This window comes from Macaca nemestrina, chromosome 7 (assembly GCF_043159975.1).
Source record: "Macaca nemestrina isolate mMacNem1 chromosome 7, mMacNem.hap1, whole genome shotgun sequence".
NCBI classification, from domain to species: domain Eukaryota; kingdom Metazoa; phylum Chordata; class Mammalia; order Primates; family Cercopithecidae; genus Macaca; species Macaca nemestrina.
The window spans coordinates 168,394,231-168,412,635 of NC_092131.1; the positions used below are offsets into that span (position 1 = coordinate 168,394,231).

The window sequence follows — 18,405 nt, forward strand, 5'->3', positions numbered from 1 at the left end:
AGTGAAGGGACACAGGCCAGCAGTCCGGGTGCTCTGATCTAGCTGTTGGCCTCCATGACCACAGGCGTGTTGGTCTCTTAGATCCGCAAGTGGGATTCTCACAGCTTTCCTTTGGACAGGGTGGGCACCATGTAAAGAGGGGATGAGTGGGAAGATAATTTCTCTGGGTGAACAAACAGATTTATTATTTATTAAATCACCTCGGTTTTTAAAATTCCAGATTAAATTTCTGTTGACAATGGTGACTTATCCAGTAGGACTTCTTTGAGCAGCTGCTGGGGGCTGAGCGAACTGCTGGGTGCTGAGTTATATGCGGCCGTTCCTGAGGGCCTGGCTTTTAAAGGCAGATTCCTGGCTCCCACCACCCCCACCATGCCCACCCCACCCAGAGAGTCCACTTCTGTGGGTGAGGCCTGTGAACCTGTATCTTAAAAAGCTGCCCAGCTTATTACTCCACCATACCGTGTACACATGATCTCTGGGCCCCAGGCGCATATGGACAGTAAGTCCTGTAGATTCTGGGGAAGATGTAATGGTCTGATTAAAGGCTATGTTTTTTAGCTGCAAAGTGAATTATATAGCAGGTTCTTTTCTCACTAAAGAGTGTGCCTTTATACAGATACTGAGACTCAGAGCTCAGATTCCTGGCCAGAGAGGAAGCTTCAGGCTTGCAGATTCTTACCACACAGACAGGGTGCTGTGCACACTGATGGCAGAGAAGTGGGACAGAAAGGCTTTGTCCTATAGTCAGGACTGGCTCCCCTCTCCCAGCATTGGCGTGTCTCCTTTCTCTTTACACCCCACCCGCCATAGCATCCTTAGTGGGTGTTGTCTGCTCCTGTCTGTGGCCGGATGTCGCAGGCCAGGTCCTCTACTCCAACTGCGAGTGGCTGCCAGGGTTGACCAGGTTGACATGGGAGCTGGGTTACCCAGGCAAAAATAATGCACCGAATACTTTAAAACATGTAGAAAATGCTGATTTATTATTATTCCAATTAAAGCTATTTTAAAAATTCACAGTTTAGCATTAAAAGCAAGTCACTGCAGCTAACTTGATTATCTAAGGCCTTCTTCAGCTTCAGACCTTTATGGGGCAAACTGGTGACCAAAAAAGAAAGCCTTCTTACAAAGTGGCTTTAAAAAAATTTTTAATTTTTTGTTTTTTGAGGAGACCAGCTCCTTTGAAATCTTCACACCACCTGTCAGCCCCATCTTCACTGCCTAAACAGCCCTATCCTCTTCTGTCCAAGGCCAGCAGTCTGAATTCAGGGAAGGGATCAGGTTAGATTTCATTAAATGCTTGCTTTTCTTTCAGCTTGTTAGTCATAGCAAAAGACTCCACAGTTTCCAGGTTACTGGGCAGTCTTCTTTTTTTTTTTTTTTTTTTTTTGAGCTGGAGTTTCACTCTTGTTGCTCAGGCTATTGTGCAATGTCACGATCTCGGCTCACTGCAGCCTCTGCCTCCCAGGTTCAAGCGATTCTCCTGCCTCAGCCTCCTGAGTAGCTGGGATTACAGGCATCAGCCTGTAATTAACCATGCCCGGTTAATTTTTTGTATTTTTTTTAGTAGAGACAGAGTTTCACCATGTTGGCCAGGGTGGTCTCAAACTCCTGACCTCAGGTGATTCACCTGCCTCGGCCTCCTGAAGTGCTGGGATTCCAGGCATGAGCCACTGCGCCCGGCCTGGACAGTCTTGATGGGAGGGTGATCATTGCCCTGTTTGCTCTGACAGTGTGAGCTGTGGCTCAGGAAGGTAGCTTTGGTTTTACTGATCATAATGTGGAGATGCAGAAACTCTTAACACATCAAGTGTGATGTATGATGTGTCTTGTTCCTAGCCAGATACCTCCAGTGGATTATTTACAGTTTCTTCTTTTATTTCCAAAAGGTCATACTTAATTATCACCTGATATTTTCTTTTTAATCTATATATAGAATTCAGCATTTTACGTGGATAGCGAGTTACTGGTTCGAGCCCTTCAAGAGCTGCCTCTCTCCCTCCGACTCAACGTTGCTGCTGAACTGGTCCAGGTAAAAATCCTGAAGCCCTCTTGAAGCGGGTGGATTAGGGCAGGAGGAGAAAAAGAGGGAAACCCTTCCTTCAGCAGGATGTCTGTGTCAGCTTCCCTTTATAAAACTGAAGCTTTCATATCAACGTAGCATTCTGTAAAGTTTAAAGGAGAATCCAAAACATTTTCGAGGTTACTTTTTTACATTTTATATTTGAAACATTTTAAAGGATCAAATGTAGTGGAATTGAGTGAAACGTAAAATATAAAGTCTGGCTATTTTACTCAAAATATTTATGCATCATCCTGCTGTGTGTTCGACACTAGGGACACAGTGGTGAACAGGCAGACGTGGTTCCTGCCTTTCTGGAACTTCATCTATTGGGAAAGGTGAATATTAATCAGAGTCACACAAACATATACAAACTGTAATACGTCATGTGAAGTACAGTGTGTTTTTAGAGTAAGTCCGTTTCTCGTGTGGTGTGGTTAGGAATGGCTTTCCTGAAGCAGTGATAGATGAGCTGAGGTCTAAAGCATAAGGACATTTGAGCTGGAATTTAAACGAGAAAAGACCCACTCAGCTCTGCATTAACAAAAGCGACGCTGCTGCCAAGTAGAGAAGACTGTGGGGTCGGAGTGCATGCGTGGGAGTGAGTCTGCATGTGCAGGCGCACACGCGCAGAGCAGGTGAGGGAGGCACATGGGGAGGCTGCTGCACAGGTGCAGGTGAGTAGTAGTGTAGCTTGGACTACAGTAGTAATGGCGGAGATGGCAGAGATGTACTGAGGTATTTCAAAGGTACAATTAACAGGATTTGGCGATATGTTGGAAATTGGGAGAGAGTGGTCAATAAAAAATTCAAGATTTTCCAAATTGTGCAACTCAGTGGTAGGCAGGATCAGGAAGGGTGGGTTTTGGACTTGATGAGTTTGTGCCTCTGAGATATCCAAGTGGAAATAATAAAGTTCAGCATTAAGGGCTAGACATACACATTCAGGAGATAACAGGATGAAGTGATAATTGATGAACTAAGAGACGGGGAGGCCCGAAGACTATGCCATGAAGAGCTTCAAAATTCTGGCACGATTAAAAAAAAAAAAAAAGTGAAACCCTGGGACGTACTGATTTTAAATAGAATCCTAGCAACTGAAATTATCAACTTCCTTCTGCGGCGGAATGTGATGCTAAGCTTGAGTGTAGCAATGAATTGGTTACCCACCCATTTGCTGTAGTGCATTTACTAGTCTAACATTTGGGGCAGGAGGCAGAGGACAGGGATGGAGGACAGTTAGGGACAGGGTAGAGAACTAGAAAAAACTGCATTTGCCACTAATGGGGGAATGCCCTGGAGGGTCTTTGGAAACATTTGGGGGTGTTTGGGAGAGCTCTAGTGGCTTTTCTGCTGATGTCCAGTGATGTTCAAAGTTCTGAAGTGCTTGGCTTGATCTGACAGGATGAGGAATGTTTAGCAGAACTCACCAGGGAAAGGCTGAGATAAAGGCTTCAGGACTCAGGACAGAGAGGAAGTGGTTGTGAGCGTTAGAAAGTGAAGGATGTAATGTCAGTGGCAGGCATTAGAGTAAAGGTATAAAATAATTACGTGACTTTGAAATCCTGGTTAAATCACTTAAAAACATTTCTCCCCGACTCATGCTGCAGAGCAGGATTCTCTTCCTTGTCTGCACATTAGAATCATCGGGGGAGTTAAAAACAGACACCCACTCCAGACCAATTAAATGACTCTGAGATTAGAACAGAGGACCATGTCCCAGCATTGCCCCGTACAACTGACTATGCTGGACATCTATTCCTGTTTGTATATAAAGCCATACCATCTTCCATGTCTGCTCAGGATGTTTATGTAAAAATAAGGGATCAGGACCTCCAGTGGGGGTTGAACTTCTGAACCTGCCCCCTGTGAGGCCTTGCTAGTCCCCGGAGCCTTCCCTCGAGAGCAGTGATTCTCAGCCTTAGATTGTAACCTTATATTACAGTCACCGGGGGAGTTTGTCACTTTTATTAAAGTAAAACATCGATTCAGAAAAATGCACATGTGAGTATAACCATGGAATGAGCATCCGGATAAAGACTCAGAATATTGTCAGCACCCTAGAAGCCAGCGTTCAGACGCACTCCAAGTCACTCTCTCCCCAAAAGGCACTCACTCGCCTAGCCTCTAATACTGAACATTTGTTTTTGAACATTTTACAAATATAATCATCGAATTGTGTATTTTCTTTTGTGTCTGGCATTTTTTACTCGATGTTGGTAAGAGACTCTTCTTGGTGAATTTGTTCCTGTACCTTTATATTAGTGCACTTAAATACAATGAACAGATCTGATTTGCTAATTACTTCTTGGGGACATTTTACAGATGTTCATGTCTCATTACAGATTTAAGTGTTAAAGCCAAATAGACCTGTGGTCCTCTGGCAGTTTTCAGGCCAGCACTAGGAAGACATGGATCTTTTAATTCCAAATCTGAGCTAGTTAGCACGTGGTCGAGGTGGGGAGAGTGGGAGGCACAGTGCTGGCATGTCTCAGTGAGGTCTCCCACATTTACCCCAGATGTTAGGAAGGGTGCCCGCCAGGGCCTGGAAAGGAGCCACTTTGTGAACTATCCAAATTGAGTTTCCTATGTCACCAAGTTTGATGGCTTCCTTTAGCCTCCTATGTATTTACTTAAGCCAAGATGGCAAGACTCACATTTTTAACTCAGTTTTTATACTTCTCTTTCAGGCCACAGTTCCTTTAGAGCTTCCTCAGGTGAAACCAAAGAGAACTGATGATGGCAAGGGATTAGGGATGCAGTTAAAGGGGCCTTTGGGGCCTGGAGGAAAGGGGCCCATCTCTGAGCTAAAATCTGCAGCTGCTGGCTGCCCTGTGTTGCTGGGCACAGACAACCCAAGACCGGGTCCTTCAACGGATTCTCAGAAACCCACTTCCCCACTGCAGTCAGCAGGAGACCATTTGGAAGAAGAACTAGATCTGTTGCTTAATTTAGATGCACCTGTAAAAGAGGGAGATAACATCTTACCAGATCAGACATCTCAGGATCTGAAATCCAAGAAAGATGGGGAGGTGGTCCAAGAGGAGGAAGGTATGGCTTTCCTTTTATTCCCCATGAATCTTGATTCTGGTGGTTTTTCAAGAACAGCCCCACCCGCATCACATCCGCACACATCCCTCTCGGTGTCTGACATTGATCCAGTGTTGTCCACTGACATCTATTTCTGTGCTCACATCTCTGCTTCACCCTGAGCTGACCTTTCTGACAACCTTCCTCTCATTCGACACACCGAGCTTCCAAAGCTGCTACCTGCCTGACTGCAGTAGAAACCTGGGGCTGCAAATGGAATTTCCGCTATCACAAGGCATTGGGATACCTGTAGCCTTCAGCCGTTCGGCAGTGGACCTTCTACTCGACTGACAGGCCACCTCTTCGTACTTTTTTCTTGCTATTTCAATCTTACATTTTGACAAAAGAACGTCACATTCTAATTTCTGCATGTCCTGTGAGAGGTGGCCCATCTGGTGTAGAGGGGCCCGGGGTGACTGCCACATCCATGTATTGCATTTGAGATCCTTGAATTTTCCAGGACTGCTGCAATAATAGTAAAGAGAAAACTGAGCTGTTGGTCTTTAAAAAAAAAAAAAAAAAAAAAAAAACCAACTAGCAAGGTGTGAAGTTCAACTTCAGAATAAAGAGGGAATCCTCTACCCAGCTTTTTTGTTCAGATGTGACTGTATCATCTTAGGGAGTAACAGTGACGAGAATGTTTCCCCTTGTTGTAAGGAAAGTAATAATTAGGGCTGGATTCTATCTGGGAACAAACCTGAGGGAAGCATCTGAGGGTGTTAACATTGTTTTTATTTCCCCAGTTTGTGCAAAACCATCTGTGACTGAAGAAAAGAATGTGGAACCTGAGCAACCAAGTACATCCAGACATGTTACCGAGGAAGAGCTGGAAGACTGGTTGGACAGCATGATTTCCTAAAATGGGGAAGAAAAGTGCCTGAAGCAAATCTTGGTTGCCTTCTAAGGGCAGGTGGGCATAAGGCTGTCCTTCAGGAACAGCCAGTTTACAAGCATGCCCCAAGCTAGTGTGTTCCATTGTGCTCATAGCAGTAAATGCCTACCTCTGTGTTTGACATCTGAAAGAATACATTGAAGCAGCTTGTTGCATTTGTTTTTCTGGCTTAGTAATCTAATAGATTCCCTCAAGGGCGGGATATATACTCTGGCCCTTGTTTCTAGCCGCCTTCCTTGCAGTGTTTACAGCATAGCAGGTGCTGCTGCTGATTAAGAGAATAGATGCAAACAAACAAACAAGGCTTGCATTTGGCCAAAATAAACAAATGCTAGTCTGTCCAGTTTTTCTTTCTTTCTTGTGTGGGGCCCTGGGCAATTTGTCGCATGTCCCCTTTCGCATGTCCCCTTCCCAGCAGTCACAGAGGAGCTGTAGAATCAACCAGAAGTGGTACATTCCAAGAGGCCAAACCACGGAGGTGTTGGTGTGTATTACTTTATTGCAGTGGGCACTTCATTGTATTTGAGGAGATTCACCTCAACTAAAGCAGCTCCACTACTTACAAGGACCATAAAGCATTACTCCATTTTGGCATAAGGTTGAGATTTTTTCTGAAGTTTCAGTACAGTACTTTTCTTCTAATAACAGCAGTTGACCGCTGTTACTAAAAAAACTTGTATGAATAACCTTCAAGTGCAGTTTCATAAAGTAAGACAGAAGATCACAACTAATGAATGGAACTGTCCTTCTGGAACACAAACATAAAAAACTTGCATAGCTATATCTAAAGAGGTTTTAAGGCACTTAATCGATATTTCAGTGTCGACAAAGTGTCGGTTTTTTTTCCTATTTCTTTAACTGCTTAAAGCTTTTCTGGATACAGTCACTAGCAAGTACCATGGGAAAAAATTAATTAGAGTGCAGTTAACATTATCTTTTGTAGTTCAGACCCTATGAGTCACAAGTTGGATACCATGGTGACATTCAAGTGTTTAAAATTTCAGGTATTACAGACATTCGAGACTTCATAATTCACTAGCCCTTTCCCTAATGCTCCCATCCCAACAAACAAAAACTTGAAGGCATTTGCCTAGAGATGACTTGACTTGATTCTTCGCCATCCTTAAACATTTTGACAGGTTCTCTCCCACAGTATATGTCCATTAGGCACAAAAAGCCAAATCAGTTTCAAAATAGCACAGATTTTTAGCAAACAGCTTTTTTAAGGGAGGCATTTAGAAAATGTCACATTTCAGATATGCTGCAGAACTGTAAAAGGAGGACTTTATTTCATGGGAAGTTGAGTGTCCAGAATTGTGGCGCTTCTTTCATTCAGATTTATCCAAGCTGATCTTCATACTGTTTACGAAAGCAGTCACCAGCTGGGAAGAAATCCCAGCACCTTTCTTGGTACATCTTCCAGACATAAGATTCCTGAAATAATGGGAACAACGGCTGCTTATTTCTAAACCACAGTAAGCGAAAACCCACTTGGTTTTTACCCTCTGATGTGAATTTATATGAGGCCAAACCTGCACATTCATTCTTGCTCTATTCTGCTGTTTGGGGAGCAAGAAGCCATGGCTCCCTGACACACGCTGGCAGGGAAGCAGAAAAATCCCCTTCTGCCCCAAACAAAACTGAAACCAATCAATGTTTGCCATTAAAACTACTTAACGATTTAGCAATAAGCTGATTCCACGCCGTTGGTGGAAGACAGAGGAATGCATGAGGGAACGTTTATTGCTAAATCCAGATCTGGAAACCGGCGACTTCTGCCAAAGAAAGATATTTGATATGTTTGGTATTGATATTTGAATAATTTGATAACTGACGTTTTCCTCCCTTGTTCTCTACCTTTATGTTTCTTTTTCACATTTAGTCACAAAATTTGACACATCCTCTCACATGCACACCTCCAGGCTCCTGTGTCACCCACACATGAGGTCGTTATCTTTCTTAGGCTGGCTCTCACTCCGTTGTACTCCGATTTTTCTGCTCTGTTACAGCCACCCACTCCATTCCTCATTGTCTTTTTCCTCTGTAATGTTCTCCCCACCTCCAGCTCTTCTAGTCTGAAGCAGTAGCTTTAAGCGTTTGGAAAATGTCAGTGTTTGTTGGGAAGGATAACCAGGAGGACCTTGGCTTCTTTCTTACTAAGTCACAAAAAGGTAATGGAAAAATGCATACATGGGATTAATGGGGCCATCTATCTATCTCAGCCTATGCCCTACGCAGTCTCAAGGTTTAGCAAAGGGAGATCTAACACGGGTGTATGATTCTTAATTGAAGGCATTTTGTTTCTCACCTGACCCGTGTGCTCTGTTTCATCTTTATTAATCAAATACATCAGAAAGAACCTGGAACGAGGAAAAAAGATAGTATTAGATACTCTGGTCAAGACCCAAGTTCATTCACATGGATTAACTGTAATCAGGGCTCAGAAAGGCTGTTCGGTCCCATGCTGTCTACAGTGACTTTAAGAATCAGGGAACTGTGGCATAAGGACGCACACCATCATTTGTGTCCATCATTGTAGCACACATGAATCTCGAAATTAGCCACTTCGTGAGGAGAGATGCTTTTTGCCATCCCTAAACCTCGAGCTAAGATCACTTGCAAGGTAGCATTTTGGCCACCATTTTATTGTTAACAAAATTCTAATAAAACAAATGGTAGCCCAAATTCTTACCATAGAATATTTAACAGGCCATTTGTCATCCATAAAAATACAGAATTGAAATGATGTGTGTGCCTCAAGAGTATCTGTCATGGAAAAGTTAGAAAGTATTTAATCTCGTTGAGTTGCTCTGATTCTTCCTGAAGTCTAGTTTTGTTTTTATCATAGATAGCTGGGGGAATGCCAGTGGAGTTTCACTTGCTTTGTGATCTGTGTCTTAGGTTTGAGTTTGTCTGTGACACATAAGTATCCCAGGGGGCAGGGGCTGAACTCTCAGCTCACATTACATGATCTCAGAGACAGTTTCCAAAGGAACCAGGCTCGTGCCCTTCAGGAAAAGGATGGTGAGGCTGGCGATATGAGAAAGTAGAAATTCTGTCCTGAGGGTGGAGAGTCTGAGCCCCAGATCTGGAGTTCTGTCAGGGTGATACTCTGTTTAGAGCTTCAGATCCTGGCCCACAGTAGCAGCTCTAAGTAGGTTTATTGCCTTTCCCCTTCTTGTTTACTGAGAAAGAAAGCAGAGTTAATCTCTTTATCCTGTTTGATTCTTAGGGGCTTAGGACATCATTCCTTGCCCAGCACATTTACTTGACAAAGCACCATTTTGGGTGGGAGGCTCAAATATGAACAAGTTGGGTTCTTTCCCCTCAAGCTTGCTCCTAGAGGGGATAGAGACCAGTGTAGCAGTGCCATGGGAAGGCACAGAAAGGGGTTCCAACCCAAATGACAGCATCCTTCCACTGGTCTGTCATCTGCGAAAGATGAGGGCTCAGCTCTAATCCCAGCATTCTGGGAGGCCAGGGTGGGTGGATTGCTTGGGCTCAGGAGTTCGAGACCAGCCTGGGGAATATGGCAAAACCCCATCTCTACCAAAAAAAAAAGCTGGTGCTAAATGAGTGGTGTGTCTGTCCCAGCTGCTCAGGAGGCTGAGGCGGGAGGATGGCTTGAGCCTGGGAGGTGGAGGTTGCAGTGAGCCAAGATCACACCACTGCACTTGAGCCTGGGCAACAGGGTGAGACCCTATCTCGAAAGAGAAAGAGAGAAAGGAAAGAAAGATGACTCTCTAAGCTACAAAATAGAGAGAGAAGGGGGAAGAGCTAGGCTGGGGAGCAGAGCCCAGGATTTTTTTTCTTGTAAATGATCAGTTACAGGGTCTGAGTTATCAGGTAATAAAATCTATATACTCTTCTGTAAGTTTTTAAGTTTTATAGGAAGTCCCTAGTACCCAGTAGGTTCAGGTAACTTGTTCTTCAGTGAATGCTTTACCTTAGAAGAAGTAAAACATTTATTAGTTGCCTACTGGGTGCCAGGCATTGTTCTAGGTGCTGGGATAAAGCAGTATGAAAGGGCCGGGCGTGATGGCTCACGCCTGTAATCCTAGCACTGGGAGGCTGAGCCAGGCGGACCACCTGAGGTCAGGAGTTCAAGACCAGCCTCGCCAACATGGGGAAACGCCCATCTCTACAAAAATGTAAAAATGAGCTGGGTGTGATGGCAGGCGCCTGTAATCCCAGCTCCTCAGCAGGCTGAGGCAGGAGAATCGCTTGAACCCGGGAAGCAGGGGATGCAGTGAGCCAAGACTGCACTCCAACCTGGGCAACAGAGCAAGACACTGTCTCAAAAAAAAAAAAAAAAAAAAAAAAAAGGTAATATGAAAACAGACATGCCCAAAAGTATCCCAGGTCATGGGGCTTAGCTATTAATGAGAAAGGACAGACATGAGGAGGCCTGAAAACTGACCACAGAATTTAAAAACATGCAGGTTACAGGCCCCTTTGATAAGACCCAGTCTTAGGATGTGGTGTGGAGGAAAGCCTGCCAGTAGGAGGTTCACAGGAGAATGAGAAGCGAAAAACTGAAGACAGTGAGTGAGCATGGACAGCTGTCCATTGTGCTGAAACGGGAAAAGAAGTAGGGCTATAGTTGGAAGTAAAAGTGGGGCCACAGATTTTTCTTTGTTTAGGATTTTAAAAAAGCGTATTTATATGGTGATAGAAGAAGTCCAGTAGAGAAAGAGAAATTGCTGGAGGTATGTGTCCTGGATGGAATCCGATCTCAGGTTGAGGGGCTGGCCTTTTGCTAGGAGCAGGAATTGTCCACAACACACGTCTATCACACATGGGAGAGGCGGAGTCTATGGACAGAGGTTCAGGTTCATGGGGACTCCTGGAAGTTCGCTCTGGTTACTCTTTTTCCAGCAGAGACTGAACTGTATGACATAACTGGCTTTCTCTATGCTACAAACTCCTATCAGTTCTGTTAACCAAGAATACTCACAAGTAGTTGGCTAAGTTGTGCTCTTGTAAGGTATGTGTTTCAAAACCATGAGGGGTCGTGTCAAAGTAGTCATTGCCAATCCCACAGATGAAACATTTGGTCTAAGAAAAATAACAGGCAGAAAAGGCATTTGTAGGCATAATATAGGCAGGAGAGAAAACTGTCATGATTCTGTCGAATTGAGGGACAATGCAAACTTTCTCATGCTTTTGGCTTTTAGTCATTCACTCAGTGGTACCGCACACTTAGCTCCCGGTTAGCTGAGGATACTGCTCCCTCTGATTATGGGACAGTGAAGGCGGCAGCAGAGTGGCAGGCCTGGCAGGGGTATGGCAGAGTGCAGAGCACAGGGCATGGAAAACAAACTGTGGTCTTGCTTAGTACTGGCCCTAAGTAATAGTAAAACCTATTGTTTAAAAAATCCATTTGCTGCTGGGGATATTAAAGCAGAGCTGGGATTAGTAGTTAGAGGAACATTACCTCCATATCTTCTCGCACTTGTTCCTGCTGGTCTCTTAGCTCTCCGAAAGCATCAATAATAAGACCTGGAATTTTAAATACAAAGACAAAGCAATCTGTGGAGTGGTTCAGTGGTTCAGGGGTAGAGGAATGATAGAGGGATTGGAAGAAGCTACTTTGTTCTGTTAAAGTGAATTATCAAGCTGAACCACTCAAAGCAAAATTAGAAAAATAATACTCGTGTTTCTAACAATTTCGCATCGTTCCTCCCAACTCTACCTTTCGACACTATGCAGTGCTGTTAGCTACTTGCTTCTCCCTTAAATTCATCATCTTTCTCCAATCTTGACAAGCTATCGACTGAAATACCATTCCTTCCCTCCCCTCCCCTGCACTGTCCAGCTCCTCTGCTCCTACCCTATCTCCCTCTCTGGGAGGAAAATGAAGACGACAAGACTAGCCACAGGAGAGAGCTCAGAAGCAGAAGTGAGGGGGAAATAATTCAGAGTAGAGGAACAGAAGGAAGGGGTTCCTCTGTATGGATGAAGCTTATAACTGTGCCTGGGTGTGTCTTTGGCTTTATATATAGCCAAGGCCTCAGGTATAGTAGATACTAAATTAGCTCTTGCTAAATTAACAAGTAAATGAATTCACACACTTCTTCATAAACCAATTAAGTCATAGATGCAAGAAGGCAAAAATAACTAGATTAAAACCTGTTCATACTCAACATAATTGGCAATCATACCTTGAATGATGGCCAGCAAGATGACAATGACAAAGAAGAAAAAGGTAATGTCAAAGACAATGCGATACATTTCATAAGGATCACCAGCAGGGTCTTCAATCTCGTCACCAATGCCACCTCCTGCTCTCACTCCCACGTACATGTGGAAAAGGTAACACTAGAGAAGAAAAATAATGGCGATTTAGGCACAAGTCACAGTTCTGTTTTTAGCAAGATGGTCAGATCATTCATATGATTCGGTCAGATTATGGCAGCCCCGAGCCAGGAGAGGGGAACTCTTCAGAGGTACCAGTATTCACGCTGCTAGCTGCTGTCCACTACACCCTCTGGACAGTCTGACATCTACAAAGATGGAAGCCTGTTGTTACATTTAGGCTTTTAAAAGGTACTTTGTAGGCCCATTAAAAAGAAAACAGTTTTGAACTATTTGATAGAACAGAATTCATTTAAGGTGGATGTAAGTTAAAAGATCTTTAAGCCTTGATGTGCATCGCCTATGCCAGATACTAATTTTTCCTCATTAAGACTGTTAGCCTGGCCTTCAGGCTGTGCCTTAAACTGCAAAATAGGCCCCCTCTTCTTCTTCTGTGTTCCCCTTACACCTGGTGGGGCAGGGGTTCCTGCAGCAGGAAGGTCAAATATAACGGACCTTTCTGCTCCTCCTGCTCTGCAGGTTTGAGCCAGTCTAGGCCCAGGCCCACTGAGCAGGGCGGCCTCTTCTCTCCACTGACGGGATGGGTTAGACGTGCAGAGAAAGGACTGTCTTACACCTGGAAAAGCAAAAGCCAGGGGCAGCCTGAAGACATGCTGGTCAGACTAGTACTCTAGGGGCCGGTGCTGCTGTCTCATGGCGGTGCTTGGCCCAAGAAAGCACGTGGAGAGGTTTTCGTCAAGAAGCATCGCCTCTGTCACAGAGATGCTCACAGACTGGGCAGTTCACTGTCCCCTGTCCCTGAGACACATGTTCTTCTTCTGAAATCTGGTCAAAATAAACTGGAGAGGCTGCTGCAGCCAAGCTGGCTTACTCTGGGCGGTGCCTTTTTTCTCACGAAGCTCTGGCCTGACAGGACTCCCCCTCCCCACTCCAAACCTCCTCCTGCTGCTGTCGTGTTCTTCAGCCGATGGTGGCTGTCCGGAAGGAACCCCTGACTGGCTTGCTGAAAGAAATGAAGTGCTCAATCCCGGCCCAGGGGACTTTGCTCTCGGTTCTGAGACAACGATCAAAGCTCGACTCCCATGAAATTTAGGCCCAGGTTTCATTCATCATAATGTCTCATCTTGGCCAGGCGCGGTGGCTCACGCCTGCACTCCCAGCACTTTGGGAGGCCGAGGTGGGCGGATCACCTGAGGTTGGGAGTTCGAGACCAGCCTGACCAACATGGAGAAACCCCATCTCTCTCTACTAAAAAATACAAAATTAGCCAAGCATGATGGTGCAGGCCTGTAGTCCCAGCTACTAGGGAGGCTGAGGCAGGAGAATTGCTTGAACCCGGGAGGCGGAGGTTGTGATGAGCCAAGATGGTGCCACTGCACTCCAGCCTGGGCAACGAGCGAAACTCTGTCTCAAAAAATAATGTCTCATCTTTAGCCCAGAAAAAATATAGAAGAATGATGACCCCACTATGCAGGGTGCTTCCCTTTCCACGGGGCTCAGATGTGTGGTAATGAAACCTACCTCCATCACGTCTGTCTTCCCAGGACACTCCTGTCCGGAGGAGACGTCTGTCTTCTACTCTAATCTCCGCTGTGATCTGTAACTAACTCTACAGCTCTCACTTAGTTCTCCAGAGCACCCCCACGCAGCCCTTCTTCCCAGTGAGGGGGTGGGGTGGGGTGGCCCGCAGTGGGTGGGCTCTCACCGTCATCATGTCGTCACACTTCATATCAGGCTCGTCATCGTCTTCGCTTTTGTTGTAGAACTTGCGGAAGAAGTTGAAAGCCACCACAGTATAGAGATACACCACCACGGCCAGGAGACCGACCGTCAGAACCAACTGGGAATGAGACGACAGAGAAAGGAAAAGGAGTGGGGTCTTCTCTACCTCAAAAGGTTCACAGGAGCCTCTAAGAAAACAAGGAGGAACAGTGAGGACCAGCAAGGAGAGGAAATGGGGAAGGGGTGGAGGGCGGCTAAGAAAGCCATCAGGCCATGAGCAGAGGAGGAAAGATGGGACCACAGGTAACGAGAAGCGGGCTTACTGGAAGAAAGAGTAATGAAGGGGTGTTGGAAGTCCTGGCCTCCAGTACCTCAGAATGGGACTGTATTTGGAGATGGAGACACAGCCTTCGAAGAGGTAAGTAAGTTAAAGAGTGAGGCTGTTAAGATGGGCCCACAGCCAATCTCACTAGCATCCTTAGAAGAAAAGGAGCTGGGGACACGGAGAGCGAGGCTAGACACAGGCACACGTGAAGGGACAGTGAGGGGAAGCAGCAGCGAGAGGGTGGCCGTCCACAGCCACGTGGAGGCCCCCGAGGAGGCCAACCCTGCTGGCACTGTGACACTGGACTCACCGCCTCCAGAACTGTGGAAAAGACATGTCTGTTGTTTAACAAAACACCAGTCTGTAGTACTTCGTTCTGGCAGCCAAACAGACTAATGTATAGGGTATTAGATTGGGCATAAGTAAAATATAAAGGAACTTAAGTATTGAAAAGTGAAGGTGCTATGAGGAGGGGTATATGTGTTTTGTTGTTATTCATACAGAGCTAGCTCTTACCTGAGGCTTCACAATGCAGCTTCTACTCTAATGTTGCTTCTTAAAAAACCCCAGGCTGGGCATGGTGGCTCACGCCTGTAATCCCAGCACTTTGGGAGGCTGAGGTAGGCAGGTCATGAGGTCAGGAGATCGAGACCATCCTGGCCAACATGGCGACACCCCATCTCTACTAAAAATACAAAAATTAGCTGGGTGTGGTGGTGCGTGCCTGTAATTCCAGCTACTCAGGAGGCTGAGGCAGGAGAATCACTTGAACCCAGGAGTCGGAGGTTGCAGTGAGCCAAGATCGCTACACTGCACTTCAGCCTGATGGCAGAGCGGGACTCCGTCTCAAAACAAAAACAAAAACAAACCAAAGGTTCTTTGGACTGGTAGGTATCCCTACCTTACACTATTTCATAAATAATCATGTACTGGATAATTATCACAACTTTGAAGGCACTCTGAAAATTACCGTGGTGGAGCTGAGTCACACTTTTTATTACCGAGAATTCTGCCCAGGCCGTTTGGGGTGTCCTAGGGCCTCGCTTACTTCCAGGCTTTAGGAGTGCGAGCTCAGTGGCTTAAGTGAGGGGTACACGGGACTTGCACATCTGACCTCTCTCAAGGACTAGGCATTGAGCTGGGAGATACGAATATCAGCATGATTAGAGCTTTGCCTTCAAGGAGCGACACAAAAGGGAGTGGGCACAAGTGTGAAGACAGCACCAGAGGAAATGTATTCAGCAGACTCGGGGGAGGAACAGTCGCTCAAACCTCGGAGAGCAGACCTCGCAGAAAGCAGTTGGTTTAGGAAAAAAGAGAAAGAACTTGAACTTTGCATCAGGGAAGAAAAGGGGTTGAATCTCAGCTCTGCCACTTAGCAGCTGTGTGGTCTTGGGTGAGACATTTAGCCTCTCTGAGCCTCAGTTCTCTTATCTGTAAAGTGAGCCTAACATCTACCTTAGCAGGTAGTTGTGCGACTGTCACTGTAACTGGGACAGGGCATGAGCTTGGCACATTTTAACTTCCACCTTGACTTGTACTTAATGAGGAATGAAACGCTCAACAGTTTGAATTTGTACACAAGGAGAAGCGATTAGAAGATTTTAACATGGTTATAGCCATTGCTATATCCAGTCTCATCAATATCTAATCTTCTATATATTGTCAGAGTCAATTCCTTGATTATATATTAACTATATAATATGTATTAACTATATAATATACATACACACCCATAAAAATGTGTACTGTGTATAAAACAACCATATACATACGTGTGTATCTGAAATCATTGGTTCTTAATTGGATGCAGATATCAGAAACACCTGGGGAGTTTTCTGTGTGCGGCTACTTGCTAACCCCCAGGGAATATATCAGATTCATGGAGGAAGGGGTAGACCTTAAAAAGATCTCTGGCCGGGCGCGGTGGCTCACACCTGTAAACCCAGCACTTTGGGAGGCCGAGGCAGGTGGATCACCTGAGATCAGGAGTTCGAGACCAGCCTGACCAACATGGTGAAACTAAAAATACAAAAATTAGCTGTGCATGGTGGCATGTACCTGTAACCCCAGCTACTTGGGAGGCTGAGACAGGAGAACTGCTTGAACTGGGACCTGGGAGGCGGAGGTTGCAGTGAGCCGAGATCCCACCACTGCACTCCAGCCTGGGCTATAGAGCGAGACTCTGTCTCAAAAAAAAAAAAAAAAAAGAAAGAAAAAAAAGATCTCCAAGGTTATTCTGACGTGTCCATCACCTCACTCCCTCCCCTGGTTGATCTAAGTATCAGGGGTCACTGAATCCAGGTCTTATGCTTTTTACATGATGGTTGCAGCTATATTTTTAATTGGCTACAATTCTGCAAAAACAATCACCACTAGTTCAAGTGTTTGGCCAAGGAAAGTACATTATACACCACGACACATTCCTTCCTGTCATACACTGTATACTACCTGTTTTTTTTTCCCTGTGCACATAGAGGTTCATTCTGTTCTGCATCAGTAGAAACCAATACCTGTTTGCCATTGTGAGTTACAGATGACAGAATGGTCCTCAGTGTCTTGAAGCCCATTGCGATATCCAGCAGGTGAGCAGCAAAGAAGAAGTTATTGTAGTGGCCCAGGACTGACATGGTTGTATACCAGGCAAGGTACAGAAAGGACTGGGAATGGAAGAAAGCAGCTTTTTAAGCATTTTTGCCTCATAATGTGCTCATTAAACCATTTTTTCTGATTTTGGGGGACAAACTGAGGATAGAGGGCATTTAGGTGCTGTGAGCTGGCCCAAGAACTGCCAAGTGGGCCCCATCTACCTCAAACCATTGTATAAGTGTTCCCCCAGCACGTAGAAGGCTCCTGGTCTTTGATAAGCAATCCCTGAATCTTTCTGAGCATCCTGCATAGCTTGCTTCTCTGTGGCACCCCTGAACCTGGGGTACAGAATTTTGTTTTTCCAGGTGCAATACTTACGTTGTCAGTAAACACAACTCCAAGCTTCCAGATATGGTACTTCATGTCTATGGAACTTAGCCTAGAGAAGAACACGCGATTTTAAAACTTAGAAATGTCAAGAGGTAGTTAAGTGCTAAATAAGGGGGAAAAAGTAAGTTTTTCTTCTCTCAGGTTTAATAACCTAAATATGGCTCTCAGCTTCATCGAGTTGTGTGTGTTCCCCATGAGACAAGAGAATGGTTGAATCACATAGCCTGAATTTTTATTTTATTTTATTTTTTGGGACGGAGTCTCGCTTTGTCACCCATGCTGGAGTGTAGTGGCGCGATTTCGGCTCACTGCAACCTCCGCCTCCCAGGTTCAAGTGATTCTCTTGCCTCAGCCTCCCAAGTAGCTGGGACTACAGGTGCCCATCGCCACGCCCAGCTAATTTTTTTTTTTTTTTGTATTCTTAGTAGAGACAGGGGTTTCACTAAGTTGGCCAGGCTGGTCTCGAACTCCTGACCTCGTGATCCGCCCACCTTAGCCTCCCAAAATGCTGGGATTACAGGTGTGAGCCGCTGCGCCAGCCCAACCTGAAAATTTTAATTAGACTTTCTCTTTCAGCTCTATAGGGCACAAAAATGTATTGGTTTTCAAATTTTTAAAGCAGTGCTCTCCCAATATGTGAGAACCTAGAGGCAACACCTAAGCCAGCCCAGAGCCCAGAGAACAAAGACGTGGTTGTGCTTTTTCCCTCAAGCAGCTGAAGAGGAATGGAAAAACAAAGGATCTATTTTAGCTGCTTTGGATTTGAACTCCTAAGTCTTTTGTACCATGACACCAGAGAAGCCGCCTCTGCTTTGGTCTCTTCTACTGGGCTGAAGTCAAGAGCATTTTTGTCCAAACCCAGAAGTTCAGCAATGCGCTCTGCTCCGTAGAGATCTCCATACTTGTTGATCACCTGAAGCAAAGGATGACAGGGTGAGCTCAGGCCACACGCCACCACCAAATATTTTCTAGCTCTGGGTTCTTCAGAGCTTTGCTGCCCTATGGGCAGTCTTCCAA

At 45.3% G+C, this 18,405-nt stretch overlaps 2 protein-coding genes across 26 annotated transcripts in view; one reads left to right on the top strand and one right to left on the bottom strand.

Annotated features, from left to right (window-relative positions):
• LOC105463654 (apoptosis and caspase activation inhibitor) overlaps positions 1 to 6,387 on the top strand; it is a 236,116-nt gene extending 229,729 nt beyond the window's left edge. For both annotated transcript variants that reach the window (XM_071067170.1, XM_011710858.3), the window contains 3 exons: positions 1,937 to 2,032; positions 4,753 to 5,113; positions 5,896 to 6,387. In XM_071067170.1, the coding sequence (XP_070923271.1) occupies positions 1,937 to 2,032; positions 4,753 to 5,113; positions 5,896 to 6,011 (573 nt within the window). In that variant the 3' untranslated portion in view covers positions 6,012 to 6,387. The remainder of the gene's footprint in view (positions 1 to 1,936; positions 2,033 to 4,752; positions 5,114 to 5,895) is intronic.
• Positions 6,388 to 6,523: 136 nt separating this feature from the next.
• Positions 6,524 to 18,405, bottom strand: part of LOC105463656 (ryanodine receptor 3) — a 561,838-nt gene continuing 549,956 nt past the window's right edge. For 20 of the 24 annotated variants that reach the window (XM_071067152.1, XM_071067164.1, XM_071067163.1 and 17 more), the window contains 9 exons: positions 18,174 to 18,301; positions 17,377 to 17,437; positions 16,923 to 17,069; positions 14,068 to 14,202; positions 12,209 to 12,365; positions 11,482 to 11,546; positions 11,002 to 11,102; positions 8,353 to 8,404; positions 6,524 to 7,478 (listed from right to left, as the gene is read on the bottom strand). In XM_071067152.1, the coding sequence (XP_070923253.1) occupies positions 7,383 to 7,478; positions 8,353 to 8,404; positions 11,002 to 11,102; positions 11,482 to 11,546; positions 12,209 to 12,365; positions 14,068 to 14,202; positions 16,923 to 17,069; positions 17,377 to 17,437; positions 18,174 to 18,301 (942 nt within the window). In that variant the 3' untranslated portion in view covers positions 6,524 to 7,382. Of the gene's footprint in view, positions 7,479 to 7,960; positions 8,201 to 8,352; positions 8,405 to 11,001; positions 11,103 to 11,481; positions 11,547 to 12,208; positions 12,366 to 13,007; positions 13,366 to 13,883; positions 13,972 to 14,067; positions 14,203 to 16,922; positions 17,070 to 17,376; positions 17,438 to 18,173; positions 18,302 to 18,405 lie in introns of those variants that run through there. The other 4 variants (XR_011606198.1, XM_071067166.1, XM_071067165.1 and 1 more) reach the window with 4 other exon arrangements.